We start from the raw sequence: 17188 nt of genomic DNA on the forward strand, positions 1-17188 counted from the left end.
AGTTGAAAGAGCTCAGTTCATTACAGGCAATAAACAATATGTTGATCTCATTCATTCACTGTTTCTTTAAACAGAAATCATAATACCAAAGGACTGTCACTGACTCATTTTTGTGCTCTTGGCATTGAACAGATTGCCTCATCCAGTTTGTATTCAGTATATATCCATTGAGTAAATGAATTTAGCATCCCTTTCTTTGAAATCTGGATATATTTTGATATCACAAGACCTCTGACATCCTGGAATCTGTTCACATGTCTGCTACATTATTTCTCCTAATGGTTTTAAAATAGGAATGCCAATGGAATATATTCTTTATTAGAGAGAATGCTACAAAAATTTTTAACCAGTATCTTTTATTTATTTTTACTCAACAGAGCAATTGAAGACAATCTAGGCTTACCCTAGGATGTAGAATTTCGTGTTATATGCCTCAAGTTAATTCATTTTCACATATACTTAAAAACATTGTTTTCCTAAGAATGTTCATTGCCTGATGATTAGAATAAAAGTGACAATTTTGGTAAAAATTTATAAAGATTTATCCTAATGAAATAATTATTCACATACTAGAAAAATCACCACCACCGTATTATTTTTATGGAAAGAAGGAGGTCACCTGAATATACAGTAAAAAAAGAAAGTTTAACTTAATTATAGTAACCAGTTATCATATTTTTATGTATGTACCCAGAAAAAATCAATTATATGTTCACTAAAAAGTATGTACAAAGTGTTCAGAAAATACTCTTCATGAGAGCTCTAAACTGGAATCTACTGAAATGCCTATCTACAGTGAAATAGATAAGTAATGTGTAGTATATGTATATAATGGAATATTATACATTAATAAGAGGAATGAACTATTGCCACACCAACAACATGGATGATTCCAACAACATAAATTGAATAGAAGAATATATACTGCATCATTCCATTTAAACATTTTTCAAAAATAGGTAGTACTAAAATTATGGTACAACCATTAAATGGGATATTATACAGATATTCAAATATTTAAAGATGTTGGAAATGCTCTTAATTTAATAAAAGACAATAAAATATTTATAACTGTATGTATAATATATGACCCCATGCTGAGAAAATATATGTTTAAGTTGCCATGAGAAGCATCAGTCAGGGTCTCAATACAAAACATATGATACACTCACATTAGAATAACTGAAGGAGGTTTTATCTTAAAAGGGTAGGCAGGGCATAGGGGAACCATGAGGTTAGGGCAGCAATAGAGCTGGTACTTCCCCCAGACCTCAAAAGACATGAGGAGGTGCAATTCCCCAAATCCAGGAGATAGTCACCTTGAGAGGAGAGTAGTAGTGGCCTTTGGGAGAGGGGCAGAGCCTGTGCAGGTGAATTCCACGGTGGAAACAGTCTAATCACTCTCCTCCCTACTCCCAGGCTCCTGCTGAGGCTCCCCATTCCCCAAACCCAACGCAAAGCCAGAGGCATCGATGTGTGCTCCATACAGGTCAGCCCGCCAGGATGCATGGGGTGTGTGGCATGCTAAACACACCAGGCACACATCACACATTGGACTGATTGCTTTGATTACACAAGGGAGAGGCAGCAGCCAAAAGGCAATCCACTTTTTTCTTCATATACCTCAATATTGTTTTACAGGTGCAATGATATATACAATTTCTTTTTAATTGTGGGAAAAAGTGTGGCAGAGTGTTTTGAAGAGATGTGTTCCTGTGAGGGTATGTATGAAAAGTTCATGAATGAGTGTGTGTGTGTGTGTGTGTGTGTGTGTGTGTGTGTGTGTGTGTGTGTGTGTGTGTGTGTGTGTGTAGGACTGAGCAAGGTAGAGTGAGATGGGAAGATGTGTATTTGTGACAGTATATGCATCAGTATATGCATGCACATGAGGATGTACAAGTGAATGTAAGACTGTGTAAGGGACAGGTATATATATTCAAGGTGTATTTGGAGAGGTGTGTGGGAGAGGATGTGTGTGTCTGCATGAGTGGGAGGCCATGGAGAGGGGGTGCAAGGAGATGAGTGAAGCAATGTATGTGCAGGGATTTATATATTTGTGTGTGCATATGGGCACATAGTATGTTTACATACATCTATACACAAAGAAATAGAAACATTTCCTTCCAGGAAAACTAGAAGAAAATATGCCAAAATGTTTGTAATAGTGATCTTTAGTGTTGGAATAATAGGTGAACTTTATTTTCTTTACCTGTTTGTTATTTGTAGTAAGAAAAACAATGACCATTTCAGTCTGTTTTCTATATATTCAAGAACACATGAGAAATATTGGACCTTCTTGGAAACATGTAAAAATAATACAAATCTTGACTAACAAAATCTTTCTTAATAGGAAAATATTTGAACACTAGAGTTCTCTCTTTCAATATATAACCAAAGATACATAGGTCCTTGGTTAAACTCTAGAAGGAAATTGTGTCTTTAAATTTCAGAACCATATAAATGTTTAATTTTTCATGTAATTTCATTAATTTTCAGGTTCTCAGTTATCAAAACTAATCACTACTGATGTTTGCAATCCAAGGCCCTGATGGTTTTGCACCAATGAACTGGTAATATTAATGTAATGCCCCAATCATATCCCACTGTTTCAGGGTTGCTTTAAGATTTCCAAAGCCTCAAAGCTTATACATTGGACATTAATAGGGATGATCAATGATAGAGGGGCTTTGGTAGTTATTATTTTTTCTTTTCGTTTTGTGTTTTTTTACAGGTGAGTTTTTTTAAATGATGAGTACATAGGGCATATGTAATAAGGTTTCTGTCAAACTGATTTACAAGCAGATTGTTCTCCAAAGTAGGTGAAAATGCCCTGAATTTTTTCACATGATACTGCATTTTCTCTGTACTGCTTTATTTTGCTAATGATAAAATATGAGGTTTTACTTAATCCAAGACACACTTTTAATAAAAGTTTGTGGCACTCAATGGCTAAAGTGTTATTCTATTTTTAATTTATTTCAAGCTTGTCTGTTTTCTTGAAGTGAGTGCTGTTCTGAACTCAGGTCTCTGCAGCCCAATTTATTTTGTATTGCTACCTGTGGGGCCCATGGCATGTGTATAATGTGAAATTTTTGCTTGGAGTCCTGCATTGCACAACTAGGTTATTTTTATGTAGATAACAATAGAAAGGGGGATTCAGTGAATCATATCTTTCCTTTGCACTTAGAAAGCAACCTCAGCAATTAAAAGGTAAACAGGGCAAACAATTATAAATGCTACTACGTTTCGCTGAACTCAGGAAGAGCATGCTTGCAGAACCTTCGCCTCTGAGCCATGAAGGAGCACTCAGACCAAATGGAGGAACGCTTCTTATTGTCTGGTTAATGCTTCTCCACTTGTCTCAGTAGCACATCTATCAAAATATTCACTTCAAACAGCGTTACTTGGAAACTGCTAGTAAAATGTTGACAAACAATTGTGCAACCAACAACGACCCTCTTCTAGGACAAAGGAAAGAAGAAACCGGCTTTACTCTGCTACTTCAAACTGCTGCTGGGGTGTGGTGAACACTTTTTTATCCCACTTGAACTTGAGCTCTTCTGAGAGATCACTCCTGCCGATCTTGCGGAGGTGACGAGCCAGAAGGCGAAGTTTATCGGTGGAATGTGGGAGCGATTTTTTCCAGAAGCAAAGCAGTTTGTGGATCTGTTCTGTGAGGTCATTGGGGTTCTGCAGTCTGATGAGCTGAATGGTGCCGCGGCGAACAGGGAGGGATGAGGAGAGGCGCACAGCATTTTCTTCTGAGAGCTCCTCCGCCAGCCAGCAGAGCAGGTTGTCCCACCGAGCTTCTGGAAGTACATGGAAACGCATTAGGGCTCTCTCCTGGGGCCCGTGCTCATCTAGCCCTCCACTCCTGCTCACAGGAAGGCTGGATGCTCCCTGGTTGGGCCTCTGAGCAGTAGAAAGATTTGGGACCACCCAGGTGGGCAGTTGGCAGCCTTTGAATCTTGCCATTTCTGGGGTCTTCTGAGGGAACCACCTACCGCGGAGGGTTAGAAATGCCTCTTAAGTTTTAACTTCCCTGAGGTTTGTCGAAATGGTTCTTAGGCCCCACCCCAGGTTGTTTAACATTAAGTAGGACTAGGGTGGGAACAAAAGTTGGCATTCATAACAAACTCTCAGATGATGCTAATGCTAGGGTCCCCAACCATATTTTGAGTCACACTATGTTAAGGATATTTTAGGTTCAAAATACTTCCCTTAATTAGTTCTCATCTGATGGGTATAAGCCATGCCAGTAGCTAGGCAGTCCTCACACACATCCTCAGCTACAAGCAGGCGCAAGCTTACCAAGGTCCACCGCCTAAAGAGCAGTTCTGTGGAAGACACCAACACTTTCCCTGGCCTCCGGACAGTTAGAACCACAAACATCTCCTCTGAACATATCCTGTATGCTCAGCATACCCTTACCCTGTGACTCCTGTCACCACCTAAACTCATGATTTCAATTTTCTGTTTTTGTTTGGTTGTTTCTGTTTTCCTTGGGTAACTCGGATCCATCCCTCCGCCTGCCATCTCCCTCCAAACACCAGCCCTAGCCTGCATCACCGGACTTTGTCCCACTGTTCTGCCAACCCCTGCACCAGTTTTCCTTGTCTGGTATGAGGAAAGAATTCTATGTCTCCTATGTTTTACTCAGCTGTGCCTTCCATCTACCCACTCATGTAAATTGCATGTGATTTCATACTATGAATCATGCCACTTTTCTGTGAAAGCTACTCAGGAAATAGAGTCAATGCAGCCTTACTCTCCATTCACTTTGAGACCAACATTTGGCTTCCCCCATCAAACAGTACATTCATTTTAATGTCCAGGCCACATGGGTAGGCCTTCAGTCCCCATCAACATCATCTATCTCCTGGCATTGGCTGGCAGTGTCAGCAGAAACATTGTTGATAAGCGGTCACCCTTCTGACCACGTCAGCCTTTAATGTGGTCATCGTCATGAGTGGCACTGTGACTCCATATTGGAAACTGGCTTTCCTGGCCAGTCCTCATGCTTCTTCCACCTCCATGGCATCAGCTTCTCAGTATTTCTGGTGACCACCACCTGCAAACTTGTACAGCTTCCATTCCTTTGCTCCTGCTAAATGTGCTTCTTGGCTCCATCACCAACACAGCAATTCCTTTGATGCCCTGTCATTCAGTCATGTCTACCGGGTCCACAGACTGTGTGCATTTTGCTTCTAATGATCAGATGCATATGTCAGTGATTGTCATGCATCTACCTTGAAATCTGTTGTCCTCTTCATCTTTATTGTTTTCAACTTGTCAATCATCAGTCCTGTTTTATTCAGCCTGCACTCAATTACTGGCAAGTCCTGAGTTAGGAAACTATGCTGAATGTGATCAATAAACCTATGCTTTGTACACTGTTTAAGCTTTTCGCAGCTTACACATCCAATAAAAAATATTTTCCCTGTATTCCATTTAAAGTTTTCCAGAGCAAGGACCCACAACTTTCCTACATAAGCCCCAATCTCACTCGCACTCTGTTTCACTTGGGTAATGTCTGTTTCTCCTCCCATCCCCAAAGCCATTTGACCTGAGTTCTCATCACTTTGTTTTCACTTCCAAATCACTTCCTTACAAAATCTGCCTCCTCAGGCTTTGCTGGAATCCATCCCCCACAGTGTTTTCCATCAGGTAATCCCCCTTCACACCTGTTGCTTTATGCCTCCTCACCACAAGCACCCCTCCCCTTCCCCTCTCTCTGGTTCTCCTACTGTTTTGAACTACTGGGCTCTCTCCCCTTCCCTTTACCATACAATTTCTTCATGCCTAATGTAACTTAATGCTTCAAGTTCACTGTCAACTCAGGGGTTATATCCCCTCTTTTAAAACGCTGGAAGCTCTTCTTTTCAATCATCCTAAAACTCTTCTATTACCACTTATAGCAACTGACTGTCAGCTTGCATCTTCTCTGAGTTCCACAGAACATCTTCCTCCTTCCCTTGGGTTTCGTGTCCTGCCCTGGTTCTCCTCCTCCTCCCTCTCCCCATGGCTGACATATTGCTGAATTACTACTTCTAATCTCAGGCCTCTTCTGTTTCTGGTCTGTCCCCTCACTGAATTCATCAACTCTTACTGATTTAACCATCTCCTCTTTGTGAAATATCCCAAATCTGTATCTCCAATTTTGTCTCTGTTTTTCTAAATCCCGGCAGACCATTTGCAGTATTCACCTCCTAATTATCTTTACCAGTATATACCACAGCCAATTCAAATGCCATATTTCTAAAGTTAAAATCAATTTTGGCTTTTCTCTCCCTGCACCTGATCCTTTACTATATTCACTTGCTTAGTAAATGTGACCACTCCCTGAATAAGCTAAAAACATGCAATGTTATTCATATTTCTTAAAGCCTATGAGTTCTTCCCTGCACCCAAGTCCTGTTGATCCTCACTCTAAACATATCTCAGATATTTTCCCTGCCTGCCAGCCTCACCAACAATCTTAACCCTGTCCTACCTCACTTTTCTGGAGTATGGCTGGAATGAGGATTCTAACTCATATCCCTGCTATCAGTTTTGACCCACTTTAGTCTTCCACCCCACTAACAAAGGGCAGTTTTCAAAATCCAATATGATTTTATCTGCCCCTTATTAAGAACTCTCTTGTAGGTTCCTCCCATTGTCTGAACTTCTTAATTCGGCATTTAAAATCTTTCCTAGTTTTATCTGCTCTGTTCTCACCCACCCTCATCCTTCCTGCAGCGTCTCGGATGGCAGTGGTCCTGAGAGACCACGTTATGTGGCAGCCTAGGACGTCCTCGCATGCATGGGGAAGATCACCACCCCTCTGTGCTCTCCAGTGGTTGTTGACAAGGGTGCAAGAATGCTTCTGTTTGAACATCAAATTTCTCAAAAGTTAGTAAGATTAAATTTGCCAGGTTTTTACCTGTGGCTTTTCCTGTCATTGTTTTGGGGTTTGATTTTTGTTCTGATTTTGGTTTTGTTTTTTTGGGGTTGGGATTGGTTTGCATTGACATCTGCTCTCTGTCTTTGAAAACCATTTTAGTGCCTCTGAGAGGATGTATAACATTATAAGGTTTGTTTCCATCCTCCTCACTTTTAAAGTTATTCAGTAAAATCTGCACATTTTCTGTAAAAATCCGTAAAGGCCACCCGTGAATGCTATGCTGTCAGTGGCTTGCCTGAGACAGTAGTCAAAACACACTCAGACCAGCAAATGTGGAGACAACAAATTATTGTTTTAGTGAACATTAACATCACAAAATGAATTGTTTTAAAGGCTGAAATAGAACATAAATACCAAATTCTATGTTGATATTTTCATCATTGTTTTACGTAACTGAATTGTGCATAACCACAGTCAGATATTAAATGTTACCTTTTTGTGATTCCAATATACCTCCACTCAAAATCAGTTGCCCTCAAGAATTGAAGTGACCACATTTTAAGATTCACAGCTTAATAGTTAACATTTTAGAAAAAACTGTAGTTGTCTACTTACCAAACTAAGTACTTACTAGTTTTATTAGTAACATAATACTTACTAGGGTTTATATTTCTCATATATTTTAACAATTTTACCTACATCTATACTCGAGAATGTTTTGGTTTATACATTGCATGTCTTCCAAAGGAAAACTCATCTATTAGGCTGATAAATCTAATGATTGTTTAATTGCAAAGTCAATGTCTCTATTCTTTCTTATAAAAAGATTCATATATATATAATGTAAGCGGACAAATAGGATCACTGCAATAAGGACAGAACAAATATTCCTTACCTAGAGGATCTGTAGAGATTCTTTTGGTGCTCTGTGGATGATTGATTAATTTTTCACGCTGTTGGTGGGAAGAGATACAGAATAAGCAGAAGAAATAATTAATTTGTGAGCAAGCTACAAATAAAAATCCGTCTGAACCTCACCCCTATTTGAAAGAAATACCAAACTGCATGCCTTGCAGAATTAGATTGTCTATTTGTTTATGCAATGCTCAGCAATTGCTTTCCTAAGATATGGCAAAATATATTAACCCAAATGTTTCAGCAAACTTAAATTTATAATACCAATTTAATATCCATTTAAATATTACAGCCACCACATTAACTCAGAATAAATATTTTCCAAGTAAAATTTAAAACTGTTAACACTAACAAACATGGTTTTACTCTATGCAATAAATGCAGTATTTTGTAAAAGTGTTTGTGAGACACGCCTTTCCTCAACACTCAGCACAGGGCCTGGCAGCTCGTGGTCCTCAAGCAATAGGTTTGGTGGTCAATCCTCAAGCAATAGTTTGAATCAATGTTCATAAATGCTAAAATCCAATCATGTCTTTGAGCAGATATTATTCTAAAATCAAAATATTTTATCAATAAGTAATCAAATATATAATCACTACTTTTCTGTACTGTCTGCAGAATAGTTCCCAGTTAATATAGAATCATTGAAACAGCACAGGAGATAAAGTAAAAGCATCTGGGTTTGGAAACCTATTCAGTGCTCTGGACAATTTATTTGCCTTTCCAGTCTCAGCTCTGAGATGTGATTTATTTTTTTTTAAATCACAAAAATTTGTATCCAAACATTCATAGCAGCTTTATTTGTAATAGAATTATTTCCAAACTGGAAACAATTAAAATTTTCTGCAACTGATGAATGGTTAAACAAACTGGTGCATAAACACTGTGCGATACTATTCAGAATAAAAGGACAAATGATCAATACATGCAACAACTTGCAAGGACCTCAGGGAAGTATGCTGAGTGAAAAATTCCAGTCCCAAAAGGTCACAAATTCTATAACTCCATTTATATCGCATTCTTGAAATTACAGATTATAAAGATATGAGACAGATTAAAGATTGCCAGAGGTTAGAAATGGTAAGGCATGATCATAAAAGTAGCACAGAGAAATCTGTTTGGTCGTAGAATAGCTCTGTATCTTGAATGTGGTAGTTAACACAAATCTACACAAGTGAGATAATGACATAGAGCTATATACATACACATTGTATCAATGTCAACTTCCTGGTTTTGATATTGTACTGAAGTTATATAACTAATCAAATATGTAATCACTGTGAAGAATACACAGAACCTCTGTACTCTATTTTGCAATTTCCTGTGAATCTATCATCATTTCAAAATAAAATATTTTCAAAAAAGCCTATTTCACAACAACGATACACAGTTGTTAAGTGTTCAGTGCTAATGTGTGGCACACTGGTTGGTAAAGAGCATTCAGTACAAGTTGATTAAAGCTGAACATATTTTGTAGTTATTCTTGCTATAGACATTACATAAATATGTATATAAAGTTTATGAAGTTTTAATGGAAGGAGATTAAAAAACAACATACAATTACATATATTAATAGTGTACATTGCAAAATACATATTAATAAATAAACATAAGTATAATAATACTGTACATTGCATAGAGGTTTTGAGACATCAGCTATGTGCTTAAACCTCTCAAGTATTGAGAGAGAAATACTAATTTAAATAGTGCAGCAGATTCTATCATTTCCATCAAAGAGCATATGCCCTGGATTGGGCTGGGTCAAGAAATACACACATAGATGGCGGCGTGAGAGGAGAGACAGTGGCTTCCTCCTAAAACTGGATACAATTAGGTAATTTAATTGGCACAACTAATCCTGAGAGAGCAACAGGAAAGAAGATGTGTCAGACTGCATACACCTGGAGAAAAGAGCAGACCTCACCGAAAGGGGTAATGTACCAGAGCTGTGGCTGCGCGGGACCCGAGCCTCTCCCCCACCCCAGCTCACCGGAGGGAGGAAGAGAAACAGAGCAGGGAGGGAGTGGAAGGCTTGGGACTGCTGAATACCTAGCTCCAGAGATCTGCAGTGGGAGCACAAACCTACATTTCATGGTGCTTTCATGAGACTCGCATGACTACCGGGTTGGAAAGTTAATACAGGCAGAGTTCCTGGGGAGACTGGGATTCCAGCTGCTTGTGGAAAGCAGGGATCCATATCTGGCTGCTCTGGGACAAAAACTTATACCTGTGTGCCTGGCCCACTGGCTCAGGCAGTGGAGACAGGCACAGCAGCCAGGAGGCGGGGAATAGCTCTTTCCTACCCCCAGTACCCCTCTCCTGCAACCCCCAACATTGCTTCAGGGGCTGAGCAGCTCCAGAATAGAGCTTCTGGACACTAGAGGGCGCCAAATACAAACATGAAATGTCAAAGGAACCTTGTCCAGAGTAAAAGAGTTAATACAACTCCCGAGAAAGATTTAAATGATATGGACCTGGTGACCCTTCCTGAAAGGGAGTTCAAAATAAAAATAATCAACATCCTAATGGAGGTATGGAAAGACATCCAAGAACTCAGGAATGAATTCAGGTCAGAGATCCAATCATTAAAGAACATGATGGAGGGTATTAAAAGCAGGTTGGATACAGTGGAGGAGACAATAATTGAAATAGAAACTAGAGAAGAGGAATACAAAGAAGCTGAGGCACAGAGAGAAAAAAGGATCTCTAAAAATGAAAGAATATTGAGAGAACTGTGTGACCAATCCAAGCGGAACAATATTCGCACTATAGGGATACCAGAAGAAGAGAGAGAAAAAGGGATAGAAAGTGTTTTTGAGGAGGTAGTTGCTGAAAACCTCCCCAATCTGGGGAAGGAGATAGTCTCTCAGGCCATGGAGATCCACAGATCTCCCTACACAAAGGACCCAAGGAAGACAACACTAAGACACATAGTAATTAAAATGGGAAAGATCAAGGATAAGGAGAGACTGTTAAAAGCAGCCAGAGGCAGAAATAAGATCACATACAAAGGAAAGCCCATCAGGCTAACATCAGACTTCTCAGCAGAAGCCTTACAGGCCAGAAGGGAGTGGCATGATGTGTTTAATGCCATGAAGCAGAAGGGCCTGGAACCAAGATTACTTTATCTGGCAAGATTATCATTTAAATTTGAAGGGGGGATTAAACAATTTCCAGATAAGCAAAAGCTGAGAGAGTTTACCTCCCACAAACCATCTCTGCAGTCTATTTTGGAGGGACTGCTATAGATGGAAGTGTTCGTAGGGTTGAATAGCTGTCACCAGAGATAGTAAAATCATGGTAGGGAGGGTGGAGCAGCTGATTGCGAGGCAAATGCAAAATTAAATTGACTATCCCCAAAGCCAATCAAGGGATAGAGAAAAAGTATAGAATCTGATACCTAATATATAAAGAATGAAGGAGGAAGAAAAAGGAGGAGAAATAGAAAAGAACATTTAGATTGTGTTTGTAACAGCATAGTAAGTGAGTTAAGTTAGACTCTTAGATAGTAAGAAAAGTAACCTGGATTCTTTGGTAACCATGAATCTAAAGCCTGAAATGGCAATAAGTACATACCTATCGATAATCACCCTAAATGGAAATGGACTGAATGCACCAATCAAAAGACATACAGTCACTGAATGGATAAAAAAAAAGACCCATCCATATGCTGCTTACAAGAGACTCACCTCAAACCCAAAGACATGCACAGACTAAAAGTCAAGGGATGGAAAAAGATATTTCATGCAAACAATGAGAAAAAAACAGGTGTTGCAATACTAGTATCAGACAAAATAGACTTCAAAACAAAGAAAGTAAAAAGAAATAAAGAAGGACATTACATAATGATAAAGGGGTCAGTCCAACAAGAGGATATAACCAATACAAATTTATATGCACACAACACAGGAGCACCAGCATATGTGAAACAAATACTAACAGAACTAAAGGAGGAAACAGAATGCAATGCATTCATTTTGGGAGACTTCAACACACCATTCACTCCAAAGGACAGATCCACCAGACAGAAAATAAGTAAGGACACAGAGACACTGAACAACATACTAGAACAGATGGACCTAATAGACATCTACAGAACTCTACATCCAAAAGCAACAGGATACACATTCTTCACAAGTGCACATGGAACATTCTCCAGAATATACCACATACTAGGCCACAAAAAGAGCCTCAGTAAATTCCAAAAGATTGAAATCCTACCAACCAACTTTTCAGACCACAAAGCCATAAAACTAGAAATAAATTGTACAAAGAAAGCAAAAAGGCCCACAAACACATGGAGGCTTAACAACACGCTTCTAAATAGTCAATGGATCAATGACCAAATTAAAATGGAGATCCAGCAATATATGGAAATAAATGACAACAACAACACAAAGCCCCAACTTCTGTGGAACGCAGTGAAAGCAGTCTTAAGAGGAAAGTATATAGCAATCCAGGCATATTTCAAGATGGAAGAACAAACCCAAATGATAGTCTAATGTCACACTTATCAAAATTGGAAAAAGAAGAACAAATGAGGCCTAAAGTCAGCAGAAGGAGGGACATAATAAAGATCAGAGAAGAAATAAATAAAATTGAGAAGAATAAAACAATAGAAAAAAATCAATGAAACCAAGAGCTGGTTCTTTGAGAAAATAAATAAAATAGATAAGCCTCTAGCCAGACTTATTAAGAGAAAAAGAGAATCAACACACATCAACAGAATCAAAAATGACAAAGGAAACATCACGACGGACCCAACAGAAATACAATGAATTATTAGAGACTACTATGAAAACCTATATGCCAACAAGCTGGAAAACCTAGAAGGAATGGACAACTTCCTAGAAAAATAAAACCTTCCAAGACTGACCAAGGAAGAAACACAAAATCTAAACAAACCAATTACCAGCAAAGAAATTGAAGCAGTAATCAAAAAAACTACCCAAGAACAAAACCCCGGGGCCGGACGGATTTACCTCAGAATTTTATCAGACACACAGAGAAGACATAATACCCATTCTCCTTAAAGTGTTCCAAAAAATAGAAGAGGAGGGAATACTCCCAAACTCATTCTATGAAGCCAATATCACCCTAATACCAAAACCAGGCAAAGACCCCACCAAAAAAGAAAATTACAGACCAATATCCCTGATGAACGTAGATGCAAAAAAATATTAGCAAACTGAATTCAAAAATATATCAAAAGGATCATACACCACGATCAAGTGGGATTCATCCCAGGGATGCAAGGATGGTACAACATTCAAAAATCCATCAACATCATCCACCACATCAACAAAAAGAAGGACAAAAACCACATGATCATCTCAGCATAAAATTCAACATCCATTCATGATAAAAACTCTCAGCAAAATGGGTATAGAGGGCAAGTACCTCAACATAATAAAGGCCATATACGATAAACCCACAGCCAACATCATACAGAACAGCGAGAAGCTGAAAGCTTTTCCTCTGAGATCGGGAACAAGACAGGGATGCCCACTGTTCCCACTGTTATTTAACTTGGTACTGGAGGTCCTAGCCTCAGAAATTAGACAAAACAAAGAAATACATGGAATCCAGATTGGTAAAGAAGAAGTTAAACTGTCACTATTTGCAGATGACATGATATTGTACATAAAAAACCCCAAAGAAATAAAAAAAGGGGGATTACTCCCTGATAGGATAAAACTAACTGCAAATCAACGATTAATGCATGCTTTAAATATCCTCAATTTGATCACTTAAAGGGTGTCAGATGATCGGCTATGGATGTACATTTTTCTGATAATATTCCTTTCTCTTAAAAAAGAAAAAAAAGCAGTTCCTGTGTGGTGACCTCCAATGAGTTCTACACAATGGTATAAAGGGCATATAAAAGTGTAGGCAAAGGGTCTTTTTGTATTTATACAGAGGATCAAAGCCTAATTTTGCTACCCAGAAAATGATCTAAGATGTGATATGAAGAAGAACTTCCAACATCAGCACTCACTGGAAGACTCATACCAGAAGATGATCATCAAAAAACCCCAACAAAGATCCACGCACTGCTACAGGTGTAGCTGCATTCATCCCACCAGTTCCTGGACTTGCCATGGGAATGAAGAAAGAGATATCTAAGCTGGCCTGTGCTTTCAGTAAAACAACAAATATGACTGGATCTATACTGTTGGAACTCAACCAAGAATTAGGAGAAGTGCAAATTGTAGCGCTCCAAAATCTTACAACTACAGACTATCTACTGTTAAAAGATTATATGGGATGTGAACAGTTCCCAGGAATGGGTTGTTTGAATTTGTCTGATTTCTCTCAGACTGTTCAAGTACAGTTGGACAATATCCATCATATCATACATAAATTTTCACAAATGCCTAGGATGCCTAACTGGTTTTCTTGGTTTTACTGGAGATGGCTGGTAATTATAGATCTGCTTTGGTTATGTAACTGTGTTCCTATTATGTTAATGTGCGTGTGCAATTTAATTAGTAGTTTAAAACCTATACATGCTTAAGTTACTCTACAAGAAGATATGTCAAAGAAGTAATCAACCTTCCCATGTTTTCTTCTGTCTGCTACCTCTATAGCTTTTCTTCTTCCTTCCTAATTACAACCCTTAAATAGAATTCATGCCTCATATCAAATTTACCGAGTATCATAATTCCTCCAAGTGGTAAAGATACCTCAAGACAAATTCTGGGCATAGAACCCACAGGGCATAAATCTGCAAAGAAGTAAAAAGCTAACCTTTTCAAACAATATGGCCCCTCTCTCATTTACCAACTTTACATTTCCCTGTATGGCCCCGGAAGATGACTGGTTAGCCAGAGACGGGTAAGATTCCTCAAGGGAGGAACAACCTAAGACAGGCACAGTTGCAGGTGGGCCATCAGGTGAGAAATTGGGGATCAACAGAGGTAAGGCTTAGAACCTCACCCTGCCTGTTTTGAGAGAAATCTTCTGCATCCGTGGATGTTTTATTGCCCTTGTATAGCTTGGATTAGCACATAGTCTACAGGCACACACCTGATCATCTACATTTGCTCTCCTACAACACTAAACTATGTTTTCTACCTTTATCTTGCATCTACCTACCACTTCAGCATTTTATTAAAAATAATGATAATAATAATAATAATAATAATAATGGGAGAAATGTGGGATCCACATATAAATCAAGTATAAAAATCAAATGAATATTCATATTTGACCTGATTGTTTATAGTTCATAATGGTGATCAAAACTGAAAGTTTCTGTGATGACTGCCCTTGTACTGTTCACCATGTAAGAACTTATTCACTATGTATTTTGTTCACCATGTAAGAACTTGTTTGTTATGCTTCAGAAGATTGGAGACTGACAAAAATTAGGCTTGGGGTGGATTAATGATTGTGCATCGAGTATTGACTCCCCTATACAGAATTTTATTGTTGTTAATAAGCATTTGATCAATAAATATGAGAGAAGCCCTCTCAAAAATAAAAAACAAAAACCCTAAACACTCCACTCCAAAACTACTAGAGTTAATATCGGAATTCAGCAAAGTTGCAGGATACAAAATTAACACACAGAATTCTGTGGCTTTCCTATACACTAACAATGAGCCAATAGAAAGAGAAATCAGGAAAACAATTCTATTCACAATTGCATCAAAAAGAATAAAATACCTAGGAATAAACCTAACCAAAGAAGTGAAAGACCTATACACTGAAAACAATAAGACACTCTTAAGAGAAGTTAAAGAGGAGACTACAAATGGAGACTCATCCCATGCTCTTGGCTAGGAAGAATTAATATCATCAAAATGGCCATCCTGCCCAAAACAATATACAGATTAGATGTAATCCCTATCAAATTACCAACAACATTCTTCAACGAACTGGAACAAATAGTTCAAAAATTCATATGGAAACACCAAAGACCCCGAATAGCCAAAGCAATCCTGAGAAAGAAGAATAAAGTGGCAGGGATCTCACTCCCCAACTTCAAGCTCTACTACAAAGCCAAAGTAATCAAGACAATTTGGTACTGGCACAAGAACAGAGCCACAGACCAGTGGAACAGATTAGAGACTCCAGACATTAACCCAAACATATATGGTCAATTAATATTCGATAAAGGAGCCATGGACATACAATGGGGAAATGACAGTCTCTTCAACAGAAAGTGCTGGCAGAACTGGACAGTTGCATGTAAGGGAATGAAACTGAATCACTGTCTAACCCCATACACAAAAGTAAATTCAAAATGGATCAAAGACCTGAATGTAAGTCATGAAACCATAAAACTCTTAGAAAAAACATAGGCAAAAATCTCTTGGATGTGAACATTAGCGACTTATTCATGAATATATCTCCCTGGGCAAGGAAAACAAAAGCAAAAATGAACAAATGGGACTATATCCAGCTGAAAAGCTTCTGTACAGCAAAGGACACCATCAATAGAACAAAAAGGTACTCTACAGTATGGGAGAATATTTTTGTAAATGACAGATCCAATAAAGGCTTGACATCCAAAATATATAAGAGCTCATGCTCCTCAGCAAACAAAAAGCAAATAATCCAATTAAAAAATGGGAAGAGGAGCTGAACAGACAGTTCTCCAAAGAAGAAATACAGATGGCCAACAGACACATGAAAAGATGCTCCACATCACTAGTTATCAGAGAAATGCAGATTAAAACCATAATGAGATATCACCTCACACCAGTAAGGATGGCCACCATCCAAAAGACAAACAACAACAAATGTTGGCAAGGTTGCAGAGAAAGGGGAACCCTCCTACACTGCTGGTGAGAATGTAAGTTAGTTCAACCATTGTGGAAAGCAATATGGAGGTTCCTCAAAATGCTCAAAATAGACTTACCATTTGACCCAGGAATTCCACTTCTAGGAATTTACCCTAAGGATGCAGCCCTCCAGTTTGAAAAAGACAGATGCACCCCTATGTTTATCGCAGCACTATTTACAATAGCCAAGAAATGGAAGCAAGCTAAGTGTCCATCAGTAGATGAATGGATAAAGAAGATGTGGTACATATAGACACAATGGAATATTATTCAGCCATAAGAAGAAAACAAATCCTACCATTTGCAACATGGATGGAGCCAGAGGGTATTATGCTCAGTGAAATAAGCCAAGCAGAGAAAGACAAATACCAAATGATTTCACTCATCTGTGGAGTATAAGAACAAAAGAAAAACTGAAGGAACAATACAGCAGCAGAATCACAGAACCCAAGAATGGACTAACAGTTACCAAAGGGAAAGAGACTGGGGAGAATGGGAGGGTAGGGAGGGATAAGGGTGGGGAAGAAAAAAGGGTTTATTATGATTAGCATGTATAATGTGGTGGGTGGGGGAAAGGGGAGGGCTTTGCAACACAGAG

At 38.6% G+C, this 17188-nt stretch overlaps 1 protein-coding gene across 3 annotated transcripts in view; it reads right to left on the reverse strand.

Moving 5' to 3' along the window:
- Window positions 1-1851: 1851 nt before the first annotated feature.
- DTHD1 (death domain containing 1) overlaps window positions 1852-17188 on the reverse strand; it is an 80909-nt gene continuing 65572 nt past the window's right edge. Inside the window, exons 9-10 of one of the 3 annotated variants that reach the window (XM_073237746.1) lie at window positions 7779-7836; window positions 1852-3806 (exon numbers count right to left, since the gene is read on the reverse strand). In XM_073237746.1, coding sequence (XP_073093847.1) covers window positions 3490-3806; window positions 7779-7836 — 375 coding nt within the window. In that variant the 3' untranslated portion in view covers window positions 1852-3489. Of the gene's footprint in view, window positions 3810-7778; window positions 7837-17188 lie in introns of all 3 variants that reach the window. The other 2 variants (XM_037003049.2, XR_012131771.1) reach the window with 2 other exon arrangements.

This window comes from Manis javanica, chromosome 5 (assembly GCF_040802235.1).
Source record: "Manis javanica isolate MJ-LG chromosome 5, MJ_LKY, whole genome shotgun sequence".
In the NCBI taxonomy this organism is placed as follows: Eukaryota; Metazoa; Chordata; class Mammalia; order Pholidota; family Manidae; genus Manis; species Manis javanica.